At 34.7% G+C, this 12,004-nt stretch overlaps 1 protein-coding gene across 9 annotated transcripts in view; it reads left to right on the top strand.

The window, feature by feature from the left end:
* PALS2 (protein associated with LIN7 2, MAGUK p55 family member) overlaps window positions 1-12,004 on the top strand; it is a 114,634-nt gene that overhangs the window by 56,288 nt on the left and 46,342 nt on the right. For 7 of the 9 annotated variants that reach the window (XM_007981869.3, XM_073009045.1, XM_007981865.3 and 4 more), the window contains 3 exons: window positions 5,207-5,359; window positions 10,382-10,534; window positions 11,247-11,474. In XM_007981869.3, the coding sequence (XP_007980060.1) occupies window positions 5,207-5,359; window positions 10,382-10,534; window positions 11,247-11,474 (534 nt within the window). Of the gene's footprint in view, window positions 1-5,206; window positions 5,360-6,788; window positions 7,118-10,381; window positions 10,535-11,246; window positions 11,475-12,004 lie in introns of those variants that run through there. The other 2 variants (XM_073009047.1, XM_073009049.1) reach the window with 2 other exon arrangements.

The following is a 12,004-nucleotide window of genomic DNA, read 5'->3' as shown; positions in this document are numbered from 1 at the left end:
TTAGATGGCCTTTTTCTTACAAGTTATGCTGTAATATGTAATCTTACTGCGTGTTATTTTGTACACACACACACACAGCCCTTTTTAGGATAGATCTGAAAAGAATCAGTGTAAGGCTGGGCATGGTGGCTCACGCCTGTAATCCTAGCACTTTGGGAGGCTGAGGTGGGTGGATCACCTGAGGTCGGGAGTTCGAGTCCAGCCTGACCAACATGGAGAAACCCCGTCTCTACTAAAGATACAAAAATTAGCCAAGCGTGGTGGCGCATGCCTGTAATCCCAGCTACTCGGAAGGCCAAGGCAGGAGAATCGCTTGAACCCAGGGGGCAAAGATTGCAATGAGCTGAGATTGTGCCATTGCACTCCAGCCTGGGCAACAAGAGCAAAACTCCATCTCAAAAAAAAAAAAGAATCACTGTAATTTTGGTGGATATGGTCAATTTGCTTACCAGTGTACGTTCCCACTAGAAAAAATATGTCAAAATGTCTGTCTTCTCCCACATTCTCACTCATCAGAATTTTTATCTTTGCCAATCTGATAAAGAGAAAAGGTATTTCATTATAGTTTTAGTTTTAGTTTTTTAGTTTTAGTTTTCACTCTTATGAGTGAAGTTGTGTGTCTTTTCATATGTTTGAGATATTCGATACACAGTAGGTGACTATTGCAAGTAACAATGTAATACATATGTCAAAATAGCTAGAAGAGAAGATTTTGAATGTTGTCATTCCCCAAAAAAATAAATATTTAAAATAGTGAATATGGTAATTACCCCATTTGATCATAATACTATGGATATACGTGTATTGAAACATCACATTGTACACCATAAATATGTACAATATGTGTCAATTAGAAATATAAAATTAAATTTTTAAAGACAGGCCCCTGAATTTTTCTTTCTGTGAATTTTTTGCTCAAACTCTTCACCCAGTTCTCTTAATGAGTCATTGATCTTTTTCTTATTGATTTGTAGAAGTCCTTCATAAGTAGGGACATTAGCTTTCTGTCTTGAGTATGATTTGTGTTTTGATGCTAGTTTGTCATTAGTATTTTGACTTTGTCGATTTTTGATGAGAAATTTAAGACGTTCATGAAGTTAATTTTATTGGGCCTTTTTTGAAATAATGTATGTATCTTTCAGATTTTGTGTTATAGTTAGAAAGATCTTTCCCACTCAAAGGTTATAAAAAGGTTATTTTGTATTTCCTCTGACTACTATTAAAGCCAAGCTTTTAAAATGTTCTTTTTTTCTTTTAAAAATTTAACAGATTCCCTTTTCTAGTTGTTTGACATCTGTGTGGTTCTCCTAATTCTACAGATGTATCTAAGAGAAGCTCAGCAGTGCTATTTAGAAGTTTCCTGAGTACCTTGATATGTAACTTACCTAATCTCTGAGTTTGTATTTTGGTTAACTAGGTGATTTCTGGTATGTTCTTTACTCACTAGAGAATTCCATTCTGATTTACTTATACTTACTCATCTTTTTTTATTTTTTTCAGAGCAACAGAGCTCATCCTTTTTGATATAATGTATGCAGAAACAAAATAGAAATTGAGTTCTCCATTCTCTCTGTCTCATTTCTACTGTCTGCTCAAAAATTCTTCTTTGTTTTTGAATATTTGTGGACCTATGTTGATCTTGAGTTTTAGGTCTCTAGAATAAAAAAAGAGGGTGGCGCTTGATCATAGCCAAACTTATTTCCCATTTACTTAGCTTTTTCAAGAAATAATAAGTAACTACTACATACATAGCTCTTTTCTCAAAATATAGAAACAAAATTTATGATATTGCCCTTGTGTTTTAGAAAGACCAGTTTTCTACATATAATAATAATATGATTATTATTTCAAAATGGTATTTGTCACTTTAGATATAGCCCACAACTTTTGTTTGCAAGCATGGTTGGATTGTCCTTGAGTGAAATACCCAGAAGTTCTGAAAGAACATTTTCTTCTCTGAAGTTCATTTCTCAAAGGTGCAGTGGTGAATAAAATCCTCAGAACAGGATATTTAAGAAGGCTAGGCCATATTTGTATCAGCTGCAAATATTCAATGCCAGTCATAGAATGTTCTTCCAACCACTTGTGACAAGTGAAATATATTTTTATTGAGTTAAGCTAGTGTTGCAATAGTGGTCTTTAATTAAAAAAAAAAAAAAAAAGAAAAGAAACAAGATTTATTTATTTAAATAGCATATGGCTCACTTGCTCCTCTGATTTTTGTGTGTGTTTTCTTTGTATTTTTTAGTTTAATTAGTTAAATTAAAGTTGGTACTTGCCTCTTGACGGCTAATAAAAAAAAAATCTGACCTTAAAGTGAGTTAGAGGTTCCAAGTTTCTGACAACGTCTCAGAGCTTAAAAAGCTATATATTAATAAATGTGGGCCTGCATTTGCTTTCTTAGAAAAAGTAAAATTGATCCCAGTTGAACCCAAGTATGTTGGTTTTCCATGTTAATATATTTAGATGTACAGTTTCAAAAAAAAGCTTTTTTCTGTCTTCAAGTTTTGTATTTTCTAGTGAGATTCTCTTCTTCCATAGAACCAAACTGTGAGGCTGATATGAAGAAATCTTCAGATATTTTGGGGTTCTTTTCTGACATGATTCTGCCCTCTCACTTGATTCTCCCGCCCGACCCCCAACCTCTTGCCATCAGTCTTTCCACATTCCTACTTCTCCTCACCCAATTTGGGAGCATCGGGTTAATACACATACTAAGGAATGGAGTTTTCAAGTCATTGATCATTTCTGTTCCTTAACTTGTCCCAAAGTCCTGAATTAAACCAAGGACTGCTGATGTCTAAAGTACTGTTGCTAATCATATAACATTTTCCTGAAGAAATAAATGGTCTTTATAGCTCTTACTTAGAGCAAAGGAGTGAAAGTCTTAAGGGATGAGTAGTATTCTGAACCATAGAAGTATAAAATAACTATGAGGATAGATACGGTATAATGGAATTAACACATCTAGACTGGAAGAGCCATGCTAATAAGCAACAACTAAATTAAACTGACTGAGATATGTGTCATACATTTAAGTGAATGAGAATAATGCATCATTTATTGGATTGAATAATTAACTGCAATTTAATGTTAGAGTGGCTCTCTATATAAAGATGAAGTCAAGTAAGCTTTAGTAGATAGGAGTTCAAGTCTTGGTATTAGACTACCCGACTCTGCCATTCACCGGTAAAGTGAACTCATGCAAATCACTTCACCTTTTTTGGCATCAGTTTCTTCGTCCATAGTGTGAGTATAATATACCTACCATTGCTGAATACACACACGCACACACACACTACTTAGGATATAGTATCCAACACAGAAAGAAAGTCCTTCAGTAGATGTTAAGGTTCTTTCCTTCCTTTTTTTTTTTTCTTCGAAGCTTTCTTTTTATACTATGTTAAAATAATTCGAGTATTACAAGGTTAAAGATGCTAAATCAGGTAGTGGCTGTTTATTCCAGCAAATATTTCTATCTAAATAGTTGGCAATTCTAGCTTATTTCATAAGAGTTAACTAATTCTGTAGATTATTTTCTGGTTTTTTCCAATGGTGATAATCTTTTTATGATAAATATTGAGTGTCCTCATCTTCTCATCCTTATCTGGCTTGTATTATATGTTCAGAAAATTGCAAATTTACCCATTTTCATTTTTTGTGGCATTTTCTAGTCTAATTTTTTTTTTTTTTTTTTTTTTTTTGAGACAGAGTCTCTGTTGCCCAGGCTGTTGTGCAGTGGCATGATCTCGGCTCACTGCAACCTCCGCCTCCTGGATTCAAGCAGTTCTCCTGCCTCAGCCTCCTGACTAGCTGGGTAGCTGGGATTATAGGTGCCCGCCACCATGCCTGGCTAATTTTTGTATTCTTAGTAGAGATGGGGTTTCACCATGTTGGCCAGGCTGGTCTTGAACTTCTGAACTCAAGTGATCCTCCAGTCTTGGTCTCCCAAAGTACTGGGATTACAGGCGTGAGCCACCGTAGTTTAATTTGTTTTAATCTAAATCTCATAAAACTTCTTCCTCTATTTAAATTACATTTGGTCTTTTGATACTTTTCTTTCTGTTTAGTAAGAGTTTTTTCTTCTTTCTCAGTATTTCATATGACTTAGAATTTCTTCTTTTAAGGTCTTTCTTTAAAATCTTGCTTAATATGTATCTCTCTTTTCCACTTAAGAACTTATTTTACTTCTGTGAATTACCTAGAAAAAGTAGATTTAAACAAGAAAAATTGTCTTTTAAAAGTTAGAATGTTTTATTTGGACTCTGAAGGATCCACTCTGTATGGGAAAAAAAAAAAAAAAAACCCATCTGAAGTATTATAGCTTAGGTATCTGAAAAAGTTTAGTTGATACTGTTACCATTTGAAATGTGGATTTTTCTTTAGCAATCCTTGAAATGAATCCTAAGAGATAAGATTTGCCATCCACATGGTTTTATTTATGAATTAAATTTTAATAATTATGCTTTTCCTGTCTTCAAAATTATATAGCAACCATTTATCAAAAAAGCAAGGAATGCTTAAAAGATGGAGCCTGCTTAGTGTTCATTCTCAGTTTGAACTTAAAACTCGGCTTTACCCCTACCATGAAAGGATGATTAAAATTACTTACTTTCTGTAACAGTGTGGTTCATGGTCTATTTTCTGTGAAAAAAGATTGTGAGATTAAGAAAAAAACAACTTTACTTATAAAGACAGGAGAGGATCATTTCCCTAATTATGTAGTCTTTCAAAATCCAATTTAAGCACCACCTGCTCTAAACTGACTTTTTTTCTCACTGATTTTCAACATTGGAAGATACGAGCTTCTGGATTCTGGGGTTTCCAAAATTATTTTTATCATTTAAAAAAAATTAGCATATATAATTTTCACATTCCTATTTCTTGTTTTTGTTATGCATTCTCTTGGTGGTAAGGGACTGTAATAGGTTTTGTAGTCAGCTGACCTGTCCAGTTTTTTTATGGTTTAGTTATAAAAATGAGTTTTTCATGACTTTCAGGATAGAACTAGAGACCAAGATTTATTTTATTTGTTGATATACTTACTGTAAAATCTATATATTGCCTCTGGTTGAAATATTAAATTTGGTTTACATGAATTAAACCTCCAAGTAATATATTTTAAAACTTTATGGAAAAGAAATAAACCATGGTCTGGTGCAAAACAAGTAAGTATTATTACTTTAATACAATGTTATTTTTTCAGGCTCATGAGAGGCTAGAAGATTCCAAACTAGAAGCTGTCAGTGACAATAACTTGGAATTAGTCAATGAAATTCTTGAAGACATCACTCCTCTAATAAATGTGGATGAAAATGTGGCAGAACTGGTTGGTATACTCAAAGAGCCTCACTTCCAGGTGACTTTCCCTATCACTTAACTCTCAGGTTCCCTGTATTCCCAAAGTATTCTCTTTTACTTTCCACTTTAAGGTGATGTTTTCTTCAAAGATTATTTAGGGCTATAATAGGTAAGTATGTAAATTCCAACCTTGGTATTTTAATGTCCTGATATGCTGAGGATATATAAACAGACATATGTAACTACAGTGCTACATAAATGTACACTGTTGCAGAAATACATCACAATGGATTTTCCTTTGTGCCATTAAAGAAAACAACCTTAATTCACCATCAGACCACATGCTGGAGCCATTTTCCTCACTATGATAATGGATTTTTTTCTTCCTCGCTACCATTCTGTTTCTTAGTCAATACTTTTTAGTATTGCTTCTCAAGATTGTTGTGCAGTCAGTGACCATGGAACATAAGAGAGCTGTGACAGTATAGAAACCATTATATAACATAATCTCCTCAGGTACAGAAATAAGTATGATTTTAGCAATGGGATGTACCAGTGACGAGTTCATCAGTTTTACAAAGAAGAATGCATTTCAGAAGAGAAAAGGCAGGCAAGATTTCTTGTAACATATAATAATTAAGACAGTGTGGTATTGGGGAAGGTGTTAGAAAAATTAACTCATTGAAAAGAATGGAAATCCCCGATAAATACATCCCAGCCATATATGGTAACTTGATTTATGACTGGGACATTGCATTTTAGTGGAAAAAGAATGGTGCTGGGATAGAGTAAAATAAATGTCACCTGCTCTTTGCAAATCTTAGCACTGAAAATCAAATGGTAACAGCCTTTTGCTCTTTCTCAGCCAAAGATTTTGTGTGACTCTTCAACAGTGTTACTGCAAAATATGAAGGTTTATAGTGAGATGGTTCCGACATAAATTAGTATCTTAGGTACAAAAGAAATATGGACACACATCTCAGAGACATCTCCTGTGCAGGTCCCAGTTGACTGAGTCCTTATGAAGACAAACTGAATTATTTGGACTTTATCCTAAGGACAATGGGAAACTTTAGGTATGGGTTGGGTATTAACCAGGGAAAGGTCAGGTTTGTGAAATGAGATGGTTAAGTTCCAAGGCAAGAAATTATGATGGCAGTACATATAGATACTAAGAAATTTAAACACTTTCAAGATTTAATCAGTAAAATCAACAGGATTTAGTGATTGGTTGCATATGACAGTTGTGGAAGAGAGATGGGAAGTTGATAACACTATTTATGACTTAAACAATTGATGGCTGTTCAATGAGATAAGGAACACTAGAAGAGAATGTTTTGGACATATTTATGTTAAGGAAACTGGCCATCTTAGGTTTGTGGTACATTGGAAGGATCTAGGTTTTCAGCAATGCCACATATTAGTAATATTTATAACTTAATAAATATATAAGCACATACATTATATGAAGTGTAACATATGAAAATTTTAGAATACCAGCAAATAAAAATACAAAAATGAAGACATCGCCTTTCTTCTACCCAGATCACTACTCTACTGTCTTGGTGCATATTTGTCCATATTTTTCTATGCACAAATGTACGTGTGTAATTTTTTTACTAATTTGAGATCATTTTGCACAAATGTGTTTTACTCTTTAGTTATTTCTAATTTTCTATTTCAGTGAACTTCCATCTCATATAATACACATACCATATTTAGACTTCTCCATTTGATACCACAATATTATTTACAGGTGCCCATTCAGTATAATGTTGGCTGTGGGTTTATCATAGATGGCTCTTATTATTTTGAGGTATGTTCCTTTAATACTTAATTGATAATTTTTAACATGAAGGGTTGTTGAATTTTATTGAAAGCCTTTTCTGCTCTATTGAGGTAATTATGTAGTGTTTGTCTTTAGTTCTGTTTATGTGATGAGTCACATTTATTGATTTGCAAATGTTGAACAGACTTTGCATTCTGGGGATGAAGCCTACTTAACTCATGGTGGATTAGCTTTTTGATGTGCTGATTGATTTGGTTTGCAGGTATTTTGTTGAGGATTTTGGCACTAATGTTTGTCAAGGATATGACCTAAAGTTTTCTTTTTTTGTTGTGTCTCTGCCAGGTTTTGATATAAAGATGAGGCTGGCCTCATAGAATTAGTTGGGGAGGAGTTCCTCCTCAGTTTTTTGGAATAACTTTTCTGTAGGAATGGTACCAGCTCTTATTTGTACATCTGGTAGAATTCAGCTGTGAATCCATTAGGTCCCAGGCTTTTTTTGGTTGATAGACTATTTATTACTGATTCAATTTCAGAGGTTGTTGTTGGTCTATTCAGGGAATCAGTTTATTCCAGGCTCAGCCTTTGGAGGTTGTATATGTCTAGGAATTTATCTGTCTCTTCTAGGTTTTCTGGTTTGTGTGCATGGAAGTGTTCATAGTAATTTCTCATGGTTGTTTTTATTTATATGGGTTCACTAGTAACATTCCCTTCATCATTTCTAATTATGTTTATTTGGCTCTCCTCTCTTTATTAGTCTAGCTAGTGACTTGTCTATTAATTTTTTCAAAAAACCAACTCCTGGATTCGTTGATTTTTTTTTTTAATTTATTTATGTATTTATTTATTTTTTGAGGTGGAGTCACTGTGTTACCTAGGCTGGAGCACAGTGGCACGATCTCGGTTCTCTGCAACCTCCACCTCCCAGGTTCAAGCGATTCTCCTGCCTCAGCCTCCTGAGTAGCTGGGACTACAGGCACGTGCCACGATGCCCAGCTAATTTTTGTATTTTTAGTAGAAATGGTGTTTCACTGTGTTGGCCAGGCTGGTCTCAAACTCCTGACCTCAGGTGATCTGCCTGCCTCGGCCTCCCAAAGTGCTGGGTTTACAGGCGTGAGCGATCATGCCCAGCCTCGTTGATCTTTTGAAAGGTTTTTTGTGTCTCAGTTTTCTTAAGCTCAGCTCTAATTTTTGTTATTTTTCATCTTCTTCTAGCTTTTGGGTTGTAAATCAGCATTTTCATCAGAGGTTGCAAAATGATGTTTTTCTATTCTACATTATTAGCTAGTATTCTTCCATAATGTTGAGCTTCTCATCAACTGGGCTGCTTAGTGCATTTCCTACTGAAGAGGCAAGAATGTACTTGAACCTTCCTTTTACTAAGTTTCAAAGTGAAGAGCTGTTTAAAATTGCAGTTTCAAGTGGTAACAAATGAGTTCTTTCAGTCTTTTTTAAATAGAATTGTGGATCTATGGATTTTTTATTCAATGTTTTAATGTTTTACAGTCCCTTTTTTTAATTTTCATATTGCCATGACTTTGACAAGTTGTGGGCAAATTTTTACTATAAAAATCTGAAGCACATGAGAATTCTGAACTAGAGATAGAAATTTAAGAGTTGTCAATGCTTAAGTAGTGGCTCAAGTCATGGGAGAAAATAATACTGCCTAAGGAGGATATAGGGTGGAAAACTAAGCAGCCCAGGTTAGCGATTTCCAGCATTTATAGGAAGAATCCTTACATATGTATTTGTGAGTTGTTTTTATTGAATTTTTTTCTCCGGTGTTTTGAGAATTGTTTTATGAAATGACCAGAAATTACCAATTATCCTGATTGCTTTTATCCCGAACCTGTTAATATTTTTTGCTTTTATTTTGATTTATTGTTTTTGAACTTGGATTCTATCCAGCCCCTCAAGAATGAAGAATGTTTAAACTTAGTTTTATGTTGAATATGCACAGTTGCAGTAAAAATTCTTTTTTTTTTTTTTTTTTTTTTTTTTGAGACTGAGTTTCACTCTTGTTGCCCAGGCTGGAGTACAATGGTACAATCTCAGCTCACTGCAACCTCCGCCTCCCAGGTTCAAGCAATTCTGCCTCAGCCTTCCGAGTAGCTGGGATTACAGGCACATGCTACCATGCCCAGCTAATTTTTTGTGTTTTTAGTAGAGACAGAGTTTCGCCATGTTGGCCAGGCTGGTCTTGAACTCCTGACCTCACATGATCCACCTGCCTCAGCCTCCCAAACTGCTGGGATTACAGGCATAAGCCACCATGCCTGGCCTAAAAAGTATTCTTTTAGAATAAGAAATGAAAAAAAAAATTAACATTTTAATATTAATTAAGAAATTCCTTGGGAGGCCAAGGTGGGTGGATCGCGAGGTCAGGAGATCAAAACCATCCTGGCTAATGCGGTGAAACCCCATCTCTGCTAAAAATACAAAAAATTAGTTGGGCATGGTAGCACACACCTGTAGTCGCAGCTACTTGGGAGACTGAGGCAGGAGAATCACTTGAACCTGGGAAGTGGGGATTGCAGTGAGCCGAGATCGTATCACTGCACTCCAGCCTAGGTGACAGAGTGAGACTCCGTCTCAAAAAAAAAAAAAAAAGCAATTCCTAGAAAGCTGGATCAAAACTACCCATACTGATAGCACATGCATAGTAAATTTGGGAGTTAAAAAAATACATTATATTCAGGACTATTACTGACTTGTTTTTTCCTCAAAAAATATTCTTTTTATAAACTAAAACCTTTATTGATAATATAAAATTTTCTGTCCCTGATATAAGATGCTAATATTTATTCATTTTCTATTGAACATCTTTTAACAGACATTTTGTACATATAAAAAGTATATCATATTACTAAAATAGCAATGTTAGGTAAAAATGTCATTTGAATTTGAATTTTTATGGTATTTTAGTAAATAGGATTGATGGTAAATATTGAATGATATGATGACAATGGTGGCAATGAAATCCAGTACCTTCTTTGTACCAGACTGGAAACCTAGGTTCAGTTTCCAGTGAACTTGCCAGTTTCTAAAAAGCATCACTAAACTCTGTCAATCTCTTCACATCTCAAAGAAGGAATATGATATTGTTTGATGATAATAAAACTATATATTTTTATCTCTCAAAAATTATATATTTATTTGATCAACCTGATATTTGGGAATTTAATACTATGTACGTTGAGTAAGCCCTTGGAATAATGAACTAACAAAGTACTTTTAGTAACATATTTCATCAACGTATTGTAAATAACCACAGGCTATTTTGACTCCTCATAGTCACTGTTGGAGGCCCATGATATTGTGGCATCAAAGTGTTATGATTCACCTCCATCAAGTCCAGAAATGAATAATTCTTCTATCAATAATCAGTTATTACCAGTAGATGCCATTCGTATTCTTGGTATTCACAAAAGAGCTGGGGAACCTTTGGTGAGTATAGATAAATCAGTGCCCTATTAAATCTGAAATATGACATAATTTGTGGTTCAGTCACTACTCTTTCATTTTTTTTCCTTTTCATAATGTTATGAAAGCTGTATTCTTATTTGGCCTGTGTATAAAGACACAGCTGATGCTCTCTCAATTTGGTTTAGTCTGCAAAATTAAACCAAAATGAAAAGTTAAACTGAGCTAGAAGTAGAAATATGGCAAAGGGTAGCAAAAAATTTCAGAAGATGACTACTATGTTTCTTCCTACCCTTTGAAGGCATGAACTGCCCTTTGAAGAAATACTGACAGTATCAAAATATAGAAGGAAGTTGTTATTAAATATTGAAGCCATACTAGGACTCTCTAAGTAGTGAAGTTTACTATTCCTTGGTAAAATTATTACTTCTGGATCTGACTATAAGAACATTGAGTGCAAAAAAGGAAAAGCAAGGAATAAGTCCATCAGAATGCACAAAATACCTTTTTTCGCTCTGAGTTTCCATTTAGCCTGTAAGATACATCCTATCCACTAGTGTAATAAACTATACTAGTACACAGTTTAATGGGAGTGAAATATTGAAACAGGAGAGAACATATGAAAAGTAAGAATGATTCATTTTACATAGTTTTACATTTATTTTCTTACATATGTTCATGAATATTTAAGCATTTCTCCCTAATAAATGAGAAATCTCTTTCTTATTTCTCATAGGGTGTGACATTTAGGGTTGAAAATAATGATCTGGTAATCGCCCGAATCCTCCATGGGGGAATGATAGATCGACAAGGTCTACTTCATGTGGGAGATATAATTAAAGAAGTCAATGGACATGAGGTTGGAAACAATCCAAAGGAATTACAAGAATTACTGAAAAATATTAGTGGAAGTGTCACCCTAAAAATTTTACCAAGTTATAGAGATACCATTACTCCTCAACAGGTGAGTAATAAAATTTTTGGTAGTATTAAAAATACTTTCGGCCGGGCGCGGTGGCTCAAGCCTGTAATCCCAGCACTTTGGGAGGCCGAGACGGGCGGATCACAAGGTCAGGAGATCGAGACCATCCTGGCTAACACAGTGAAACCCCGTCTCTACTAAAAAGTACAAAAAACTAGCCTGGCGAGGTGGCGGGCGCCTGTAGTCCCAGCTACTCCGGAGGCTGAGGCAGGAGAATGGCGTAATCCCGGGAGGCGGAGCTTGCAGTGAGCTGAGATCGGGCCACTGCACTCCAGCGTGGGCAACAGAACCAGACTCCGTCTCAAAAAAAAAAAAAAAAAAAAAAAACTTTCATGTTTTTAATCACAATGTTGGAAATGCTATCAGTTGCTACTATTTTGCTAAAGAAAAGAGAAAAACAATCGATTTGAGTATTCTGAAATGCCTTATTTTGTCATGGGTGAATTTTTGAATGTTTAAACAGTGCTATTTTACTATTATAAAGGAAGTAGTAAGATTTCTTTGTAAACACC

The sequence above is a fragment of the Chlorocebus sabaeus genome, chromosome 21, assembly GCF_047675955.1.
Source record: "Chlorocebus sabaeus isolate Y175 chromosome 21, mChlSab1.0.hap1, whole genome shotgun sequence".
Lineage (NCBI taxonomy): Eukaryota > Metazoa > Chordata > Mammalia > Primates > Cercopithecidae > Chlorocebus > Chlorocebus sabaeus.
Note: the sequence above shows the minus strand (reverse complement) of the source record. Positions and strands in the feature narration are given on the sequence as shown.